Source organism: Hemitrygon akajei, chromosome 3 (genome assembly GCF_048418815.1).
Source record: "Hemitrygon akajei chromosome 3, sHemAka1.3, whole genome shotgun sequence".
Taxonomy (NCBI): domain Eukaryota; kingdom Metazoa; phylum Chordata; class Chondrichthyes; order Myliobatiformes; family Dasyatidae; genus Hemitrygon; species Hemitrygon akajei.
The window spans coordinates 69,251,731-69,275,574 of record NC_133126.1 but is presented as its reverse complement, the minus strand read 5'-3'; the positions used below and the strand labels follow the sequence as shown (position 1 = coordinate 69,275,574).

Here is a 23,844-nt window from a genome sequence, read left to right as displayed (position 1 = left end):
ACCAATGAGAGAAAAGATGAAACATGAAGGCAAGCTAGTCAATACACATACTAAGAGATTTTTCAGATATATGAAGAGTAAAAGGGAGCCGAGAGTGGATATCAGACTACTGGAAAATGATGCTGGAGAGTTAATGTCAAATGAACTCAACATATATTTTGCATCAGCCTTCAATGTGGAAAATGCCAGCGGTATACCAAAAATTCAAGAATGTTAGCAGGCAGAAATGAGTGTAGTTACTAATACTAAGGAGAAGGTGCTTCAGAAGTTGAAGCAAGGGAGGCAAAAGAGAGGACTATAGGCCTCTTAGCCTGACTTCAGTGGTTGGTAAGATGTTGGAGACCATTATTAAAGGCAAGGTTTTGAGATACTTGGAGGCACATGATAGAATAGGGAAAAGTCAGCATTGCTTCCTTAAGGAAAAAACTTAATCTGACAAATCTGTTGGAATTCTTTGAGCGTATCTCAAACAGGATAGACAAAGGAGAATCAGCAGATGTTGTGTACTTGAATTTTCAGAAAGCCTTTGACAAGGTGTCGCACATAAGCCTGCTGAAGAAGATAAGAACCCATGGTACTACAGGAAAGATACTAGCATGGATAGAAGATTGGCTGACTGGAATTAAAGTGTGGGAATAAAGGGGACCTTTTCTGGTTGGCTGCTTGTGACCAGTGATGTTCTGCAGGGGTTGGTGTTGGGACTGCTTCTTTTCATGTTATATTTTAATGACTTAGATAATGGAACTGATGACTTTGTGACCAAGGTTGTGCGTGATACAAAGATGGGTAATGGAGCAGGTAGTATTGAGGAAGCAAACAAACTGGAGAAGGATTTGGTCAGATTAGAAGAATGGAAAATGAAGTGAATAGAAAATATTGTAGGGAAATGTACGGTCATGCATTTTGGTAGAAGGAATAAAGGCGTAGACTATTTTCCTAATGGAGAGAAAATTCAAAAATCAGAGTTGCAAAGGGACCTGGGAGTCTTCATGCACAATTCCCTAAAGGCTAACTTGCAGGCTGAGTAGATGGTGAGGAAGGCAAATGCAATGTTAGCATTCACTTCAAGAGGACTAGAATATAAAAGCAAGAATCTAATGCTGAGGCTTATAAGGCACCACATTATTAAGACATCATAAGGCATTGGTCAGATCATACTTGGAATATTTTGGGCCCCTTATCTAAGAAAGGATGTGCTGGCATTGGAGAAAATCCAGAGGAAGTTCATGAGAATGATTGTGGGAATGAAAGGGTTAATGTATGATGAGGATTTGATTAACTCCGGGCCTGTACTTGCCGGAGTTTATATGAATGAGGGTAGATCTCATTGAAACCTATTGAATATTGAAAGGCCTAAATAGAGTGGACATGGAGAGGTTGTTTACAATTTTGGGATAGTCTAGGACTAGGGGACCCAGTCTCAGAATAGAAGGACATACTTTTAGAACAGAGATGAGGAGGAATTTCTTTAGCTTTAGGTGGTGAATATGTGGAATTCATTGTCACAGACTGCTGTAGAGGCCAAATCATTGGGATTATTTAAAGCAGAAGTTGATAGGTTCTTGATTAGAAAGGGGGAGAAATCAGGAGAAAGGGGTTGAGGAGGATAAATTAGCCATGATAGAATGTCAGACTGGACTCAATGAGCCAAATGGCCTAAATCTGCTCCTTTGTCTTATTGTCTATATGGTCTTAAAATCACTGACAATGTACCTTAACTTTGCAAAACTCAGTGTGCCAGGAGCAGAAACCTTTAGGTGGGACTGACGTGGCAGGAATGCTAACTGTGCTTTCTAGGATCTCCTCTGTACTTTGTAGAGTTAGTGTGACAGGACTGTGGATTGTCATTCCAAGCAGTGTTCCAGTCTGCTTCACCCCAGAGCTAAGCTGAACCATGATTTTCGACTTGCACTGTCAGTCTAGTATTCCAAGATACAAAAAGTCAAACTTACATCTATTCTATCCATTTAGTATGACTACAGTTTGTTATTTTATCAATAAAGTTTATTTACTTTATAAATCAATAACATTAATATTTCTGCAATGAAAACAGCAGTTAAATGCCTCACATCAACATAATGCTTTTTTGATGAATCTACTAAGGCATGCTGAAGTGCAACCCTAAGGGATTTTTTTTTTTCTGGGCATTCACATTCCATTATATGTTGTATATAATTTAAATATATTACACTGTATATTTCAAACATTTTATATTATACTCAGTGCATATTTTATATTTTCAGGCTAATGACTGAAGAAGCTCACAATAATCAAACAGAATATATAAAAAGCTTAAGGGTATTGTTACGAGCAGAAACTGTTATGTATGTACTTTTAAAAAAAAACAAGAAAACATGCAGGAAGCTATCTTAATATATTTTGCTCTGGTGGGTGTACACCTCTCTGAGTTGTAGTTAATTGAAGAAGAGGTAAGGAGCACATTTTGGTAAGGAGGATGAGGAAATTAATCAATTAGGTCCTCATATAATAAGAAAAATAAGTGCAGAATACAATACAAATTATTGTTCAACAATTATTTTGCTGAAACTTCATCAGTAGATTTAAACTTGACTTGCTGGCTGTATTTTACATTTTACACCAGTACGTTCCTGCAGTACTACTCACCTCATTTTATTAACTGTCTAGAAGCAATTTATTTTTAAAAATCTAAGCTTAATGTTAAAAGAATTTTATATGGAAAATTGAATCAATTTACAATCATACATTGATATTTTAAATAGACATGGAATATACAGATGCTAATATTTTAAAATATTTTGGAATTATCTTATGCCAACAAATTGAGAGATGAATGACATATGGAATATACAGTATTGTCACTGTGGCTTTCTCACAGAATTTCTAATTGACAAATATTCATAGATGTGATTACTTCATATGATTCATCATTGGAATAGCATCCCTTCTTCTGACTGAATATTGCTCTACCCTCTGGGCACAATCTTGAATTCAATAATTTCAATTAATCAGTCTTTCCGGTCTAGATAGGAACTAGCCAGTTTTGATGATAGCTCAATAACCTGCAATGTTAATTCCATTTTGTCTCTCTTCACAAATACTACCAGACTTGATAAGTATTTCCAGAATTTTCTATTACTGTATTTAAGACTTCTGGCATCTGCAGTGTTTTATATTTCAACAACATCACTGTTCCTAATTCTCTCTTCTCCGTTCTGATTCCTCTTCTGCTATTTATGTACCTCTCCTCCAGACAGATCAACTGCAATTACCAAGCCTTTACCATCCTTTTTCAGCCAGCTGTACTGCCATTCAGTTTCTTTTTGGTCTCCATCCCATTATACATATCCTCTTTGTTCTCTACATAATACCACCCCTCTGTAATTTAAAGATGACTTGATTCCTAATCTCTAATGAATAGCCATCAACTGGTAAAGTTTAGCTGTTTCTCAGTCCATGGATACTGCTTGAATACTGTTGGATATATCATGTATTTTCTGTTTTTACTGTGAACATTTATAAATCTAACATCTGTATCAGATGCTTCAAGTGGAATCATTAATTCCATATTTTTGATTTAAACACAACTGAATCTATATAAAGGAATTTCAATTATGTCACTTGTCAGGTGGGTAATACAAACAGCCAGAACAGACTGTATTTTAAAGCACTGTAGACATAACAGTACATATAATTTAGATTTTAAAAATGACTGTGTAATTAAATAACTTGACATAGAAATAAAACACATTCATATGTAATTTAACTGGCTCCACACAGAGTCCTGTTCCTGTTTAACCAAGCACAGAAGCAAATTCTTTTATTCATTTCTTGCTCCTATACTAAACCAGCTTCCCTTTGACTGCATCTTGGTTATTTTCTTCATCTACTTATCCACTTTATGTAGAAGGAATTTGCACATTCGTACCATTCTGTGCTTTTCTTCTGAATTCCTTTCTGCATTTAGGGATAGATAACTAACATTTATGGGCTTAACGACTGCATTAAAAAATGGTCTAACAATGGCATGGACGATGCGTGGAGAATGGCAAGAGCTCTTAAATGTGACAGCTCTAAACAAAAATTGGAGTCTTGGGTGGTGGGGTGGGATTTATTATTTTACTTAGAGATACTGCGCTGAGTGACGCTTTGGGCTGCGCCGCCTGCTGTGCCAGATCTGCGGCCAGGACCAGAAATGCAGAATGGAGAGGGAAGAGAACACACCACATCTGTGAAAGATTATTGGGCATGGTGGAAGAGCTAATGGACAGCTGGACGAAGCAATGAGCCCATAGAGAAAGAAAAAGCAAATAGAGCATTAAATCCCATGTAGTAACTTCCAGGGCTGAATTCAGTGGTGGAGTTATTTAACTAATATTAAGGACTGTTTTAGTGCACATTAGAACATGAAAAATTTCACTAAGTTTGAGGCTTTTAGTTTCCTACTTCCTTGCATGTTTCATCCCATAATAATTACTCATAGCCAAAGTTCACTTTATGGTCTGCACTAATGCAGGCAAAATGGACAGGTTGTGAAAACTGCTGTTTAAGTTAAGATTTTCAAAATGGTCCAGGCCACAGGGTTTCTTCACATTACAACTTGGCATCAGCAATGTCAAACATAATGAGCAGGAATGTTAGCATAAAAGTGGTGGGCCAAGGGCCCACGTTTGTGCTGTTCACCTCCATGGCTCTACACTTTGAGGCTAATTGACATCACTGACCAGTATCCCCTGTGAGTGAGGCCTATGAATCAATTTCACATTGTGGCCATTGTTACGTACCCATGGGTATCTGGTACTTGTCACGTGACAGGTGTTGAAGCTATACTGGACTTAAGGTAATGATCTTGTGATGGTGGAGTGACGTCATTTTCCCGCCAGTAGAAGTCATGTGACAGTTTTTCAACAGGGTATAAAAGGAGGACCCCTCCCTGTGAGGAGGGGCAGTTCATGACTGGATTTGCCATTTTGACTCCATGCCACTGCGTGGTCCAATATTATGACGCAGTTTGGTTGAAAGGTGGAGTTTTATTTAATGCCTAAAGTTTAAAAGGTCATTGCCAGCGGTTTCTTTATAATACTGCCAGTTAAAAGTCAGTGGAGAGTGAAGATTGGAGTTCGGGAGCTAAAAGATCGAGGAAAGTCGATTTCGACGGTGAAACAGGTTTGACCTTGTTTGATCCTCATTTGGAAGGAATTCGTTGGCTGTCCCTGTGCTAACCCCTGCAATAATAGCAGAAAGGGTTGGGTACAGTTTTGTCAAGGAAAGGTCAGTGCCTTTAAGCCGTTTCATTTTCATCTTTGTAAATTCTCCCGGAAAAGTATAGTTCGACTGGGAACCGCAGCAACACGACGTGAAAGAGAATTTAAATCATCTAAAAAGTCTCTCCTCTAATGGACTGTAAGCATTTTGAACTTTCGCAGTACTACTTTGAAGAACTGTTTTTGCAACATTGCTTTAAGAACTGTTTTCGCTTTATCGCTTTAAGAACTGTTTAAGCTGCCGCATAGCAGCTGATTTCTGGTTGCGTTAGCTGTTAGTTTACTTTTGGGGTTTGTTTTTCAGTGTTCAATAAATGTTTTATTTGTTATAAAAAACCCTGCCTCACATATATATGTATTGTTGCTGAGTCCGTAACACCGTGCACACTAAGTAGTGCTGATTTCATTTTGGAATTAATTATATGCTCTGTTCAATCATGCATCACATTAAAACATGTTATGTTGCTAATTTTCCAGGCCATGGGCGAAGGCTGATTTGCAGCATGAAGAATGCCTGCTGACGTGAGTAATGGGCAGCGTATCTACAACTCTGTGTATATGTGTTAGGCACAACTACGTGAAGCTGTGTTTGCCTTGCTGATCAAGGTAATGAGTGCTTCTTAATCCAGCACAGCTAATTTTACTTTCTAAATAAATTTGGGACCAGTGAGTAGAAGATAAGAGGCACATACAATACAATTTCATATAAACCAAACAAAAATATATTCACATAGTCAGCGATGTATTCCATTCAAAATGTCTCCATTCTATAGGCTGACAATATAAGCCCTTAGAATTTTATCTTCAGGGTGGGTAAATGTCCTTTTTGGTTTCCCTTTATCACTTTTACTGCATTTAATCCAATCAATCTCTCACCACGCTAAATAACTGACAGATACCTCTACTTCGCATACATTACATATTATAGCTCACTATACTATGTAAATTAATTGATCCAGAAGAGGGTGACGGGGGTTGCTGTCTGCATTTGCCATTGGTAAGTTATGCACTTACCCCACGTGTATTTTGAAGGCTGCATAAATCCAGATGCAAATAGCAAGCATCACCACAAATTGAGAGAAAAGGCTCAGCGTTCAACAGGATGCCATCTATTTTGGCCTTCCCATAGTTTTAATCAGTTATGGGGATCAAGGTTAGCTAGAGCATATTGTTGTTCTGTTTTAACTCAGTGCCATTCTTTTTAATTCTGCAAGGTAGTATCTAATCTGTCAGGAGTTTCAAACACCACTTATTGTGATTGCTGAAATCATTTCCTCAAGGAGAATGGAACAGTTAATGGCTCCATTTAAAATGAAACCAAAACTGGCAAATTTAAAGTGACAAGAGTTTAATTGGAATTCCTGTCATTAAGAACAAGTCAAAACAGATATCAGACTCTTCTCCCTCTAAAATGAAGATTAATTGCTTTACAATAATCCCACCACTTCCAGACTTTATCCAATCCTACTAAATTGTTTACAGCAGATAAGATCAGTACTGAACTGATGGCTAATCTGTTGTTTACAGCAGTTACTGCCAAGGCATACATAATTTGAAAACCTATGTTTTTTCTCAGATTGTCTAATGACCTAATTTAAACTCAGTGTTGTAAATTACTACTTGGGTTTTCTTGATGTAAGTATTGTTTTAGGAATATCGATAAATCAATCAAGCATTTTCACTGTCAGACACTCTCACAGTAAGTTCACTTGTTAAGTCCATAACAGAGCATGTTCTATGTTCAGTGACTTTAATGCACTTTAAGCTCAACTATAGATGTTTCTCCTTTTTGATATTACCTCCTCTGAGGCAACCATCCAAAATTAAGAGGCAGGTAAAGTCCACTGACTCTACTCCACACTGATGCAATTCTGCAGCATCAGGCTGGATATCGTTTCCGTTGCATGCACATACTTGCCACTCTAAGGAGGGTCAAAAAATTGAATATATCAAATGTTGGATTATGCACCAGAAAGTGTTTTCCACAGCCTTTCAAAGAGAACCAGGATATATCCTTGTGTGGTAGGGTGGATTGACAGTTACCATTCCGCAGCTTGCTTATGACTTCAAGGGAATAGAAAGAAACTTTCAAAGCTTGGTCACAAATACACTTGGTTTCTCCTCTGCTTTTGTGGTCCTTCCAGGAGATTTATTCTACAACAATGAGACAGAAAAATCTCACAAAACTTTAATGTTGGTTCTTTCTATTATGTTCTCATACAGCAATCCAAGGTATTGCTATGGCAACAGAGACAAGAAAGAGCACAGAAATATTGAAGGGCTTCTGTCCTTGAATGACTGAAAATTTTCAGTTATGCTAATAAAAGTATTATACATGTTCTTGCATATCCACGCTGAATGATGGAAACTGGACTCACTGGAAGCTGGCAAGCCAAATGAGTATGCACCTTTTAGATGTGTGAATGAGTTAATTGTTCATTGGGATGAAAAGGGCCAATCATTTAATTTAAAGATACAAATCGAGCTTCTGTAACGTTCACTATTGCCTGGTAATTATTATTCCCACAGGAATGAGGAAGCAATGTGCTTAATTGAGTGTGTAATAAGTGAAAGAATTTTTGCCTTGAGGCTCTTGGCTGCAAATGGTGGATTAAAATGGAAGAGCTGGATGACCTTTTTCCTTCCCTCACTACTCTGGCCTCAAACTAATTATTAAAGCCCTCAAAATCTTCTTTTGTTCTAAGGAGAGAATGACTTTATATGTTAGAGCCCCATGGGAAATAATGAAATAACAAAAAGAAAAACAAGAAAGAGTAGGGCCATTCCATTAATCATCCTTTCCTCAAGGACAATGAGTAGGATTGTAAATTTGATTTTGCCATTTTACTAAAAGAAAATTTGATTTAAAATGTTACCAAGTACAGCTTTTCAAACAATGGTATGCTGATTTTTTTAACTAATACAATAACATATTTGAAATAAACTATTTTGATTGTATACAACATTAGTATTATTGTTCCTCCAACTTAGATGAATAGATAACTGAATTTTATAGTTTTCATTAACAGTACAAAATGGACTTATTTCAGTACCTGATCCCTGAATTAAAAGGTTTTGAATTTCAATTAATTAAAATTATTGCAGATTTCACAATTCTTTATCTACTAACTTTGCAATCATACCAAAGGTGTACAGATAATTATGGAATTTTATTTTTTATTATGGAAAATAAATGAATACTCCAATTCCTAGATGGCTCCTGCATAGTCAATGAGAGTTTTTACATTTCAGAAGGCTTAGTTTAATAGTAGAAATAATTACCTCAAAATTAATTCAGAAATTACACTGTTTCTATTCAAAACAATTCAGTATTTTGCATTTTAATCTAAGAATCACAAAATCTTTAATAGCCAAAATATTTCAGTATTTGCCAAGTTTGAAATTTCAAAAAGACTAAGTGATACATTAGAGAAACCAGAATCATTTTGTTTTTCACCATTGTGTGAACTCATTTAATATTGCTACTGTTGTCGTATTCGATACATCCAGTGATTTCAGATTATGATCTACATAAATAATATTCACCTTTTTATTACCTTGGTATTTGAATTCATGCAAGAAGGTGACATTGCTAAATTTAGTACGCAAAATTATCAGTTACAATTATCTTTTAAATGGGAGAACTGTATTTTTTAATGAAATGTCTGCTTCAGTTCAATTTTACAAATTACATGTTCCACAACAGGAATACACATTCTCCACAAGCAACAATGGAAGCACTGGAGATATTTTTACATGCAGTCTAGACGCCAATTGTAAAAAAATAAAAGATCCAAAATTTACTTGCTTATCTAACTTTTCCATAATGTTGCACTGTGACTGTTATGAATTTTCTACAGAATGAAGTGCAGCACCTTATCTTTCTTACTTGTACAACACTGAATAGCCCTACAACATCCACCAGGAAGCAGCACAAGAAGTGTAATGTCAAAGGAACAGTATCAATTCACAATCCTCCTGATTCAACTATAACATGTAATTCCTTCACTGTCACGAGTCCATAAACTGTAAGTTTCTATCTAGCACCAATCTGGAATTACCAATATAAAGGACTTCAGAATCTCCAGAAGGCGGCTCTATGCATTTTTGGAAGACAACCAAGAATTGACAACAGCCACAGTGCTCTCAGCATTACTACACTGCTCCATGCAAAAACATCAATTAGTTTTTCTGCCATGAGTGAATGGATACTATAATAACTTGATTGGAAGATTTATATCTCTGCTTTAGATAGTTAGGGCCATTACTTTGTATTATAATTACATAAAACCAGCCCAAAAATAAAATACCTTTCAATCCAAAACATTAACAACTTGTTTCTTCCCACAGATCTGCATGACCTGCTGAGTTCTTCCACTGTTTGTTGCTACAGATACCAGCATCCGAGTCTCTTATGTCTACAAACAAATCCCCCTTGTCAAAAAATGTTCTGGCTGAGGAAAACTAGAATCTATTTCAAAGCTAACACATTCAAAATAAGAAATCTAGTCTCAATCACCTCTAGCATAATCTGTCATATCAAAAGATTGAATATCTTTAATAATTTTCATCAAATAATTTAGAAATTGCTCCTTTTAATATTTTAATTTTAGATCATTTTAGTAATTTACCCATTATGACTACCTCAAACAGTTTTGAGCTTTGATATTGTCATGATCTGTTAGAAATGGTTTTTGATGATAATGTTAGAACTAAATCAATAATCTGCAGAACACTATATTGGAATCTAATTCGATGTCTTTAATTTAACCAAATATTTTCAGATGATTCCTTCTTTGTCCCCCAGCCCTGTATGCCATTAATAATGAACTTGCCTTGTATTCATGCAACTATTTGTAGCTATAGCCACTGATTACCAGTTGAAGGTAAACCAATAGTGCAGAAGTTAAAGATTTAGTTACAAGACAAATTTCATAAAAATGAAATTGTGTGTTTAAAAAAAAAGTCCCGATCCTCTGTAACATTAAATGTAAAAATACAATACCAAGCACTTGTTTTTTTAAATAAAATAATAGATGATAAATATTAAATTTCTTCTGACATTAATATGTACTTTGTCTGAAATATTAGCACTGTCATCTACATGACATAGTGTTACCACCATTCCACAGGTATTTCACACATATTGTGAAAAATTTATTGAGTAAGCTGCACACCTGTTTTCAAGATACCAATGTTTCAGTAATAACCATCTTGTAGATTTGTTTAACATTCTGGTTCGAAGCAGAAGACACTATATTTGAAGATGCACATTGAACAGACACCCCATTTCTCTTTGTGCTATTGTGCGACTCTTACAGTCTAAGGAATTCCTGATAAAACTAGGTTGCCATCCTTAATCTGAAATGAAGATCACTTACCCTACCAATGTCCTGATTTGGTGAATTATTTTTTGGTGTGTGAGAGGGGTACAAAGAAAGAAACATAATTAAAATCAATTTATTTATAAAACTGATAATCATACAAGGATACTAATCAGAATCTATTTCAGGCTGCGTTACTTTATCATTAATGAGATCATACTATTTTAATGACAACTGCACTTAAACGATAATAATCATAGTCTATTTCAGGTGGTGCAGCGTTACCATTAATGACATACTATTTATATGGCAACTGCGCTCAATCCACTGAAGTATTTCACTGGCCTGAATAAAGCTGACCTACAGCTGACAGTTCCTCTGGGAACTGCAGTTTGCAAAGCGCTCACAGTGAGCTGCTTGCTGCCATATTTGACCCCTCTCTCTCCACTGCTGGACACATCCTTAAGCTCAGTAGCAAAGCACTGGCACACTGGGGAGACAGGACAGATACACTTGACATACAACCCCTCCACTTGACACCAAGTAAGGCTGACGCAGATGGCAACCCTTTATTTTGCAGAGCCTGTAAAAATTATAAATGTAGCTTTTTAATTGAGGTGAGCCCTGCTCTTGTTAAGTTGAATTGATCTGGTGAATCAGGTGCCCTGTATCTCACAATAGTTTTCAAACTATTCATTAACCGTTCAATAGCATTAGAACTTTTTAAGTCTTTAGGAATTTAGGGACAAGAGTAGATCATTTAGATCCACTAACCTTTTCTGCCTTTCAATGCTACCATAGTCGATCTTTGAAACAGCACCATGTAAAGGCCTTATTGGTCTATGGCGTTTGACTGATATTCTTAGAACCAATACAATCTATTAACCACAAACTTGAAAATTTTAACTTACCCAAATGTAATTTGCAGAAGAGAATTTAAAATTATTACCATTTTTTGTACATGAAACTACTTACTAACTTTACTCCATGTCTATTTTACATACTGTGACTCAGTCTCAAGCAGCCTAGTGCTGAGGCTCACCCCCACTCCCTGCTCCCCAGAATACTTATCACAGGTGGCAAAGATGGGCATGGTGTCTGTCTCTGACAAAGTTTTAAATGTGAAATGTGTAACTGTGAATTTTTAAATTGAATCAAATGGCAAAAATTAAATTTATTTAACAATATTTTAAATAATTAAAGAGAAAAATCACTTAGAAATTATTAACTATTAAACTAAAGTAAAATAATTAAATAATATAGCAACGTGCTTTCTTCATACCTCAGGTTGAGAACTCCCACTGAAATTAATTGGCTCTCTAACTTTAGATTAACTTTAGTTCTGGCACTAACTCTCAGAATTCCATGCATAGTAATGCATGCATATAAAGTTAAAATTTCCTTGAACTTAAATTGCTGAAAGTTAACACTTTCAATTAGAACTAACTATTGGCTCCAACCAGCAAAATTTACCCAATTTAGTCTTATCAGGGCGAACTACTTGGACAATTCCGAGATGGGACTTCAAGATGGGGAGGCGTGTGGACATCAGTGAGTTAAACTGGCAGGAAGAATTTAGAAAGAAGACAGTTTAATAGAGCAGGCACCAGAATAAGAGGGCTTCGGCTCAACAGGGCTTCGGTGATAAAAGATCGAGCCGAGGTAAGTTACTTGGGAAGAATAGGAATAGGAAGTATGTCTGCGAGGCCGGTGTTCTGTACTGGGTATCAGATAACCATATAACCATATAACAATTACAGCACGGAAAAAGGCCATCTCAGCCCTTCTAGTCTGTGCTGAACGCTTACTCTCCCAGCCTCCTGGACAGCCACATCTGCGCCAGGTGCATTGAGCTGCAACTCCTTAGGGACCGGGTTAGGGAACTGGAGATGCAGTTCTATGGCCTTTGTCTGGTCAGGGAAAGTGAGGAGGTGGTAGAGAACAGCTATAGGCAAGTAGTCACAGCAGGGCCTCGGGAGACAGATAAGTGGGCAACAGTTAGGAGAGGGAAGGGCAACAGACAGATACTAGAGAGTACCCCTGTGGCTGTCCCTCTTAACAATAAATACTCCTGTTTGAGTACTGTTGGGGTGGGGGGAATGACCTACCTGGGGGAAGCAACAGTCTGCCCTGTGGCTCAGAAGGGTAGGGAAAGGAAGAGGATGGCAGCAGTGATAGGGGAATCTTTAGTTAGGGGTCAGACAGGTGATTTTTTGGATGCAGGAAGAAACACGGATGGTAGTTTGCATCCCAGGTGCCAGGGTCTGGGATGTTTCTGATCGTGTCCATGATATCCTGAAGTGGGAAGGTGAACAGCCAGAGGTCATGGTACATATTGATACCAATGACATAGGTAGGAAAAAAGGAGGAGATCCTGAAAACAGACTACAGGGAGTTAGGAAAGAAGCTGAGAAACAGGACCACAAGGGCAGTAATCTCAGGATTCAGAATTCTGGATCATTGGGACCTTTTTTAGGGCAGGTGTGACCTGTAAAAAAAGGATGGGTTGCACTTGAATCTCGGCGGGACCAATATCCTGAAAGGGAGGTTTTCTAAGGCTATTGAGGAGAGTTTAAACTAGAATTGCTTGGGGTTGGAACCAAACTGAAGAGATGGAGGAAGGGGCTGTTGGCTCACAAATACAGGAAGCTTGTAGGCAGTGTGAGAGGGAGGATAGGCAGGTGATAGAGAAGGAATACACTCAGACTGATGGTTCAAGATGTGTCTATTTTAATGCAAGGGGTATCATGAACAAACAGATGAGTTCAGAGTGTGGATCAGTACTTGGAGCTATGATGTTGTGGCCATTACAGAGACTTGGATGGCTCAGGGGCAGGAATGGTTACTTAAGAGTGCCAGGCTTTAGATGTTTCAGAAAGGACAGGGAGGGAGGCAAAAGAGGTGGGGGCATGGCACTGTTGATTAGAGATAGTGTCATGGCTGCAGAAAAGGAGGAAGTCATGGAGGGATTGTCCACTGAGTCTCTGAGGGTTGAAGTTAGAAACAGGAAGGGGTCAATAATTCTACTGGGTGTTTTTTAATAGACCACCCAATAGTAACAGGGACATCGAGGAGCAGATAGGGAGACAGATTCTGGAATGGTGCAATCCTAACAGGGTTGTCGTAATGAGAGATTTTAATTCCCCCAATATTGATTGGCATCTCTCTTGATCAAGGGGTTTAGATGGGGTGGAGTTTGTTAGGTGTGTTCAGGAAAGTTTTCTGACACAAAATACAGATAAGCCTACAAGAGGAGAGGCTGTACTTGATCTGGTATTGGGAAATAAACCTGGTCAGGTGTCACGTCTCTCAGTGAGATTGCACTCTAGGGATAGTGATCACAATTCTATCTCTTTTACTAAAGCATTGGAGAAGGATAGGAACAGACAAGTCAGGAAAACGTTTAATTGGAGTAAGGGGAAATATGATGCTATCAGGCATGAATTTGGAAGCATAAATTGGGAACAGATGTTCTCAGGGAAATTCAGGGCAGAAATGTTGCAAATGTGCAGGGGTTATTTGCGTGGCATTCTGCATAGGATGGTAGGGTACAGGAACCATGGTGCTCAAAGACTGTTGAAAATCTAGTCAAGAAGAAAAGCTTATGGAAGGTTCAATACATTAGGTAATGATAGAGATTTAGAAAATTATAAGGCCTGCAGGAAGGAGATTAAGAATTAAATTAGGAGAGCCGGAAGGAGCCATGAGAAGGCTTTGGCGAGCACAGGATTAAGGAAAACCCCAAGGCATTCTACAAGTGTGTGAAGAGCAAGAGCATAAGACATGAGAGGATAGAACAAATGAGTGACAGTGGAAAAGAGGTAGCAATGGTACTTAGTGAATACTTTGCTTCAGTATTCACTTTGGAAAAGGACCTTGGTGATGGTAGGGATGACACAGCAGACTGAAAAGCTTGAGCATATAGATATTAAGAAAGAGGATGTGCTGGAGCTTTTGGAAAGCATCAACTTGGATAAGTCATTGGGACCAGAAGAGGTATACCCCAGACTTCTGCGGGAGGCGAGGAAGGAGATTGCTGAGCCTCTGGCAATGATCTTTGTGTCATCAATGGGGATAGGAGAGGTTCCAGAGGATTGGAGGGTTGCAGATGTTGTTCCCTTATTCAAGAAAGGGAGTAGAGATAGCCCAGGAAATTATAGGCCATTGAGTCTTACTTCAGTGGTTGGTAAGTTGATGGAGAAGATCCTGAGGGGCAGGATTTATGAACATTTGGAGAGACATAATAAGATTAGGAATAGTCAGCATGGCTTTGTCAAAGGCAGGTCGTGCGTGCCTTTGACAAGTCAGCCTGATTGAAATTTTTGAGGATGTGACTAAACATATTGATGAATATAGAGCAGTAGGTGTAATGTATATGGATTTCAGCAAGGCATTTGATAAGGTACCCCATGCAAGGCTTATTGAGAAAGTAAGGAGGCATAACCTCCAAGGAGACCTTGCTTCGTGGATCCAGAACTGGTTTGCCCACAGAAGGCAAAGAGTGGTTGTAGACGAGTCATATTTCTGCATGGAGGTCGGTGACCAGTGGTATATCTCAGGGATCTGTCCTGGGAGTCCTTCTCTTTGTGATTTTTATAAATGACCCAGATGAGGAAGTAGAGGGATGGGTCAGTAAATTTGCTGATGACACAAAGGTTGGGGGTGTTGTGGATAGTGTGGAGGTTACAGCGGGACATTGATAGGATGCAAAACTGGGCTGAGAAGTGGCAGATCGAGTTCAACCCAGTTAAATGTGAGGTGGTTCATTGCGGCAGGTCAAATATGATGGTAGAATATAGTATTAATGGTAAGACTCTTGGCAGTGTGGAGGATCAGAGGGATCTTGGTGTCCAGGTCCATAGGATACTCAAAGCTGCTGCGCATGTTGACTCTGTGGTTAAGAAGGCAAACGGTACATTGGCCTTCATCAATCATGGGATTGAGTTCAAGAGCTGAGAGGTAACGTTACAGCTGTATAGGACCCTGGTCAGACCCCACTCGGGGCTGTGCTCAGTTCTGGTCACCTCTCTATCAGAAGGCTGTGGAAACTATAGAAAGGGTGCAGAGAAGATTTGCAAGGATGTTGCCTGGATTGAGGAGCATGCCTTACGAGAATAGGTTGAGTGAACTTGGCCTTTCCTCCTTTGAGCAATGGAGGATGAGCGGTGACCTGATAAAGGTGTATAAGATGATGAGAGGCATTGATCGTGTAGATAGTCAGAGGCTTTTTCCCAGGGCTGAAATGGCTTACGTGACAGGGCATAGGTTTAAGGTGCTTGGAAGTAGGTACAGAGGAGGTGTCAGGGTTAAGTTTTTCACACAGAGAGTGGTGAGTGCATGGAATGGGCTGCCAGTGTTGGTGGTGGAGGCAAATACAATAGGGTCTTTTAGGAGACGCTTGCATAGATACATGTAGCTTAGCAAAATAGAGGGCTATGTTTAAACCTAGGTAATTTCAAAAGCAAGTACATGTTCAGCACAGCATTTTGGGCCGAAGGGCATGTATTGCGCTCTAGGTTTTCTACGTTTCTAAGACAGAAAAACATATGAGGGTCAGCAGTGGAAAGGATGAGCATCTTCCAGTTTCTGGGTGGAAACGTCTCTGTCCTGGGCCCAACACATTGATACAATCATGAAGTAGCTATGCCAGCAGCTCTACTTCATCAAGGGGATTTGGCAGGTGACCAAAGACTTTTGCAAATTTCTACAGATTTTAATTATTGCTGTTTGGATCACAGCCTTGCATGGAGCCTTTCAGTGCACATGACTGGAAGAAGCCGCAGACCGTTGAAAACTCAGCTATTTTCATCACCTCACAACCCTTGACCATTACAACCATTGGGAAGGAGGTACAGGAGCCTGAAGGTGTTTTGCAGTGTACTGCTACCACAAAGACACAGGTTTCACAACGTATGTCAGTGATAATAAACCTGATACCGATTCTGATTTTGACCCTCCTGTAAATTTTCAAGATGTTTGCTAATTCTTTTCTAACTTCACAAACAGATTTTATCTAATTGAGTTAGCTTCCTTGGAGTGTTTGGCTTGCCATCCTCCACCACAGTAAATAATTCAACACGCCTTAATCCATTTTCAAGGGTCCCCAACCATTCGTTTACATATCATATTCGTGAACATCTTTTGTATGAATTCTGATATCCCTTGCAAGTTTCTTTCAATCTTGTTTGAATTCATTTTTATCTCTTGCCATTTTTGTTCCTTCTTCCACCCCTTCTGTGTATCAAATTTTGTGTTAGGTTTTGTTGTTATACTCTATATGTTTTTAATTTTACTTTCTGTTTCATGTGTGATTATTTTATCTCCTTGGCTACTTTTTGACAGGTAGAGATCCTGCTCTCAATATAAATTCATTTTGTATCAAATAATTTAATATTAACTTACATTTTAACATCTCTGATTGATCTTTGTCATTTTACTAATTTACAGACAAGTTCAGTTTACCAAGTCTCATTGCATGAGGATCAGTTTTATTTAAAGCTAGTTGGCTTTCGTTTCTCCCTTTCAAGCACCACAGTGTGCCACTTCATATTATCATCACTATTACCTAAGTGTTAACTTATCTTACCTTTCATTATATTTTCCATCAGCAAAAACAGTCTGAATCTCTATGGTTACATCAATTCTCTACCATTTCCTTTGACTTAAAACTTGCCATATTTAATTTCTAGTTCAGTTGTCAGTGCAGTCATGTCTCAGTAATGGTTAGGATGCCAGTCACCGGAGTTACTGTATATCTACTGATTTGTTCCCTATGATTATGTGACCATGGACTCCACCAGTTCTAATGTTTTACTCACTCACATGGTTTTATTTTTCTCTTGCTTTTTATATGTGAAGCCTTTATTTTATTTGTAGCAGCTGAAGACAATTCTGACAGTTACATCTTTTTCCCTTTCATTTCATTTAGGGCTTTTTATAAACATAGTGCTTTTCAACTGAGTCCTCACATTTACTGATTTAAAGCACTTCTGAACCATCTTTTTATCCCTCCTCTCGGGACCCTAATTCAGGTGAAGCCTATTTTAATGGAGCAATTACTTTCTGACCCAATGTCCATTGAAACATAATCATTCTCTTTTCAATACTATCCACGTGTTCACTTCCTTAAACTTCTATACTCCAATAATGCAGGAAATAAAAAAAACCTGAAGCTCCTATTCCTTGGAGTTCTTTAGCTCCTGATTTTAATTTCATGTACAAAGCTACAAGCAATGATGGTCTGATATAGTGGTATATCGTTGTATAGAGATAAAAATTGATAATATATCAAAAATTGCAAAAATTAGAATGGATTATAGAAGCCCCTAATCACATTAAATACTCATGTATACACCAGTGAATAAAAAGGAACTTTAAAATATTATTACAATAATTTCTAATCATGTGAAGTATATTGGTGTGGCAGGAGACTCACGTAACACATTTTATTTTGTGTTCCTTTGACCTTATCTGTCCTGGAGGTGACACTTACTGCAATTAGTTCAGTAATATCGAATTAAAGAATTATACTTGCTGTCAGGACTGAATAGCTGTTTTAACATTAATCATCATAATAGTTAAAGGTTATCAAAGTTTACAATAACTCTTATAACTAATTGTTTAAAAAAGTGATTGAAAGATTGGTTTTTGAGATCTCACTGAGTGACCATTAATTAAAAAGGCCAAAAAGACCAATTCAGGCCTGATATTGATCTAAGTTAGCTAATCAGAAAGGGGGTGTTTGAAGATGAGGATGAACCAACAGGAATTTCCATTTGACTGTCCAGTGATGTTGAGTGCAGAGCAATCTGAGAGTATCTGGTAAGGTTTGGGCTGTACTTAGCACTTGACTTCTGTATGTGAACAACCTGTACATATTTATACAGTAAAATGACCACATAAATGAGATATCAAAAGGCATATCTCCCAAAGGACCATAACACAAAACAATCTTGTTAGTGGAAATATTGCAACAATGAAATATTAGGAATAATATTCAAGTTCAGGCTGATAAACTAGGAATATCAATTATGACTATTTTAGAATCATTCGAGTAACTTGAAAAGCAGCTTCCAATATTTCCAAGGCTCTAAGACATTGGAAAGCAGGAAGTTATCCAAATTTTCTTATTCCTCGATAAGGTTTGCTGTATCATAAATTGTAGACAGACTAGATATAAACTGCTTACTCAATGCATGTCCAGTAAACATGCCACAAGTAGTTAGACTTGTCCATTAAAATTAAAGGAATTTTTTTTAATAACACATTAAAATTATTCCCAAACTGCCTCCCTGGTATTGATAAAAATATGTGGTCTCAATACTTCAGGTTTAATTCAAATTTTCTATTGTTTATTAAATCAATATTTTAAAAACCTTTCTTGTTCTTTCATATATCTCTCTGTTAATTCTGTATTTCTTTTCCTTATGCATGTTTGTTTTCTGTATATTGTTATAAACTTTGAATTGCATTTGAAATGTGCGATAATTACTTATTCATATTGCATGCATCAAGGAGGAAAGTTGAATGGACTGGATGAAGAGAACGCTATTCCCTATTACTTCATACAGGTCCTTATTCCCTGCAGAGGGCGCCACACTGCTTTGGACACTCAATGACCACAGAGTGCCACACTAAAGAATATGGAGTATCTGTGGGGCGTTGTAATTGAAATAACCAGCGAGTGTCGTTTGTTCACCACTGAGTGCAAACTCTAAGCCCTGAGTAACTACGTGTATGCATATACAAGACCTTCCATTATTCACGATGGGCCAGAGAGTACATTGATTTGCAAAAGTTGAAAAGTAGAGGAAAATTATATTTTAAAAATTGCTTTAGAATTCAAGCACATTGTGAAGAGTAATGCCAGAGAATGGATATATCATAAGAAATATTTGTAGCATTGCTTGAGATAGATAAAATGGAAAGGACAGGAAGGTAGGTGTTAAAATGGGAAAAGTGGGATGATAGGAAATGGTGTGGAATTCGACTGGTTTAAAAAGGTATTGACTGGAGAGAAGGTATCAGAGGGTATAAATACTGGAGTGGAGGGCATGGAGTTAAGTAGATGTTGAAATTTTCGGACTGCAAAGGTATTCTTTCAGGAATAGTACTGGGGAGGTGTTAGCTTTCAATATGAAAAGGAGAATACTTTAGGCGATTGATGAATGGAGTGCTTTTCTGAAACATCAAGATGTATTAAAGATGGAATGAAATGAGTGGGAAGTGGATGAAGTGTTAAGAACACAGAGGAAGGAAATGCAGCAAAATGTCTGATTTGAAAAATAATCAGGAACATTTATTTATTTTTTATTTATTTAGTGATACAGCACAGAGCAAGCCCTTCGAGCCACAGCACCCCAGCAAACCCAAAGAACTCTAACCTAATCACAGGACAATTTATAATGACTGATGAACCTGTCTGCTATGTCTTTGGACTGTTGGGGGTGGGCGGAACCAGAGGACCTGGAGAAAACCCACACACTCCACGGGCAAGACATACAGGGACTCCTTGAAGCACTGCGCCCGAATTGAACTCTGAACTCCAGATGTACCAAGCTGCAACAGTGTCACATTAACTGGAAATAAAGGAAATACAGGCAGGATGGACAAAGCAGAGTCAGTGGATTTTGTTTACTTGGATTTCCAGAAGGTCTCTGGCACATGAGCTTGCTTAACAAGTTAAGTGTCCATGCAGGAATGATACTATCATGGAAAGGAGATTGGCTAATTACAGGGGACAATGAGTGGGAACAAAGGGAGGTTTTTCCTGATTGTCTGCCGGTGACCAGTGGTGTTCCACAGGGATCTGCGTTAGGACCACTTCTACGCATGTTATATGTGATTTGGATGATGGAATTGAAGGCTTGTAGTCATGTTTTTGGATGATACAAAGATAGGTGGAAGGGCAGCTAGTGTTGAGGAAGCAGGAAGTCTGCCATAGTTCTTACAATCTTAGACAGATTGAGAGAATGGGCAAAGAAGAGGCAGATGGAATATAATGTAGTGAAGTGTATGGTTATGCACTTTGTTAGAAGGAATAAAGGTGTAAATTATTTTCTGCAACAGGAGAAAATTCAAAATCAGAGGTGTAAAGGGACCTGGGAGTCCTCATGCAGGTTGAGTCAGTGGTAAGGAAGGCAAATGCAATGTTAGCATTCATTCTGAGAGGACTAGAATGCAAAAGCAAGGATGTAATGCTAAGGCCTTATAAAACACTGGACTTGGAGTATTGTGAACAGTTTTGGGCACCTTATGTGCTGGCATTGGAGAGGTCCAGAGGAGGTTCATGAGAACGATTCTGAGAATAAAAGGGTTAATGTATGAGGAGTGTGTGGTGGCTCTGGGCTAGTACTTGCTGGAGTTGAGAAGAATGATGGGGAATCTCACTGGAACCTATTGAAGATTGAAAGGCGTAGATAGAGTGGATGTGCAGAGTAAGTGTCCTATAGTGGAGGAGTCTAGGACCAGAAGGCTCAGCCTCAGAATAGAGGGATGTCCACTTGGAACAGAAATGAGGAGGAATTTCTTTAACCAGAAGGTGGTGAATTTGTGGAATTCATTGCCACAGATGTCTGCTTAAGTTATTGCATATATTTAAAGTTGAGCTTGATAGGTTCTTGATTGGCAAGGGGGTCAAAGGTTACAGGGAGAAGGCAGGAGAATGGGTTTGAGAGGGATAATAAATCAACCATGATGGAATGGAGGCGCAGACTCAATGGACCAAATGGCCTAATTATGCTGAATGTCCTTCAGTATGCCATCAAAAGTGAGTTTTTCAGGAAAACCTCAGAAGAAAACTATTACAGAGATCCCTATGTTGCTGACTCCAACCTGGGAATAAAATATTTTAAATGTCCATAAGACCATTAGATAACAGATAACAGAATTAGGCCATTTGGTGCATGGAGTATTTTAACCATGAAAACTTTGAAGGTTAAAGGGTTATGATTGTTATAGGATATAAGAGCTGAACTCCAGAGATGAGATGAGAGGAAATGCCATTGATGTCAAGATGGCGTTTGACTGAGTCAGACATCAAGGATCCCTGGCTAAACTGGAGTCAATGGGAATCAGGCAAAATGCTCTACACTTGTTGGAATCATACTTTGCAGTAAGGAAATGTGGTTGTGATGGTTGAAAAGCAATCATCTGGGCCACACGGCATATCTGCTGGAGTTCTCCAGGATAACCATCTTAAGAAGCTTTATCAATGACATTCCTTCAACTGCAAGGTCAGAAGTAGGCATGTTTACTGATGACTGCTCAACGTTCAACACCATTCATAACTCCTCAGGTAATGATTAATCCTCCATTATCAATATCTTAGTGAATACCTTTGACAGAAACTAAATTGAAGTACTCATATCAGCAATGTGTCTACAAGAGCAGAACAGAAGGCAACTCACTCCCTGACTCCCCAGAGTATGTCCACCATTTTATAAGGCTCAATGTTCTCCACTACCCAGGATGAATGGCACTTCAGCAACACTCAAGAAGCTCATACAGGGCATAGAGCCCACTTGATACACAGCCCATGCGCAACGTTTCAGTCACTCCACTACCAACACACAGAAACAGCGATTCATCAAGACTCATTAGGAAGCACTTTCTAAACCTACAGCTTCTGCCAGCTAAACGGACAGGTTAGCAAAAGCATGGGAACACACCCTCCAAACCAAACACCACCCTAATTTGGGAACTATACCATTGTTCCTTCACCATCACTGGGTTGCATTCCTGGACCTCCTTCTCTAACAGTATGGTGGGTACACCAAGGACTACAGATATCCAAGAGGTAGCTTGTCACTACCTTCCCAAGGGTAATTAGGGACATGCAATTAAATGCTGAGCAACACACACAAAATGCTGGAGGAACTCAGCAGGCCAGGTAGCATCTATGGAAAAAGAGTAAACATTCAACGATTCAAGCCAAGGCCCTTCATCAGGAATTAAATGTCGGCTTAGCCTGTGAAGTCCACATCCCTTGAAGGAATAAAAACAGAAACAAAAGTCTCAGTGAATTTCCTTTCAAGGATGTTAAAACAGGTGTGTTTATATTCACAAAGGTGACTACTATCACAAAAAACTAAAAACTTCCTGAAATGTTACAGAATTATACCCTGTATTGTGTAAATATCTACGGCTTCTTGTAAGTTGATTTAGACTTTCCATTGAATATACAGGGAACTGGAATTATCTTATCATTATAAAATGATAAGAGACTAACAGTGGTAAGAATACTTGCTACCACACAATGTGGTTTGAGGTAAATGGTGTAGAAGCAATTAAAAAGGGAAGCTCATGAAGTATCTGAGAGAGTAATGAATAGGAGAAGATATTGATAAGGTGAGATGAAAAAGGATAGGAAGAGTCTCTTGTGTAACATTAACATTGTTGGGCAAATGGACTGTTTCTGTGTTGTACTTTCAAACCAAACTGAAATTATTACTAAATTTCTGATTGTTACATTTAAAAGGGTTTAATCACCTGATTGCTCAAAATTCCTAATCCAGCTGCTTATTCCAATAATTAAGATTTAATTTTAAAATGCAACTTAAATGCTAATATAACAGTCTGTTGATAAAGCTAGAATAAACCTGTGAAAATAATGCCAGTACCCAAGTATATATATAAATTGTTAATGATCTACTGTTAAAGGAATTTCTGCTACCAATACTGTCTGTGCCATTGTGCACAAGGGAAATGTCCAAAATCACAATAAATTAGATTCAATAAATTATTTGCTTTATAGTGACTTCATTGACTGGAGTAGTTTATTTGTGTTGTTGATAGATACAAATTTTTGCTGACTTTTAAAAAGTGTTAATTTGTTTCAAATAAGGAAACACACAGCAGTGAGCACTACTTAGCAGTAAGGATGCAACTGCAGTTAAAACAGTTTTTACTGTGTATGTTCTTCATTGCATAACCTGAAGAAGAGTTTGCTGAGAAATTGGAGTTCATCCTTTATCAGTACACAAAACAGAGCTTTGCATAATTGGAAACAAAATCCAGATGAAAATGCGGTGTGAGCTCGTCAGGCCAAAAAGGCTTATCATTGTGCTGCAAAAAGAAAGGAAGAAAGAAAGACAGAAAGAAATAAACATGTGGCTATTTTACTCACTGAATCACATGGTAAAACTACACCAGTGTGGTTTCCAGCAGCAGCTGCTGTTAGGGATTGTAGCTGCCATTTCATTGCACAATGAAGCATGGAAGCAAGTCAGGTGCTTAAAGAGCTCGTCTCCATGGCAGCCATAGAATAGCTGCAGAAC

General features: G+C 38.1%; 1 protein-coding gene across 4 annotated transcripts in view; it reads right to left on the bottom strand.

Moving 5' to 3' along the window:
- LOC140725087 (RNA-binding protein Nova-1) overlaps positions 1-23,844 on the bottom strand; it is a 247,749-nt gene that overhangs the window by 8,550 nt on the left and 215,355 nt on the right. For 2 of the 4 annotated variants that reach the window (XM_073040083.1, XM_073040086.1), the window contains exon 5: positions 10,625-10,636. The exons of the other annotated variants lie outside the window; for them this stretch is intronic. In XM_073040083.1, the coding sequence (XP_072896184.1) occupies positions 10,625-10,636 (12 nt within the window). The remainder of the gene's footprint in view (positions 1-10,624; positions 10,637-23,844) is intronic. 4 annotated transcript variants of the gene reach the window in all.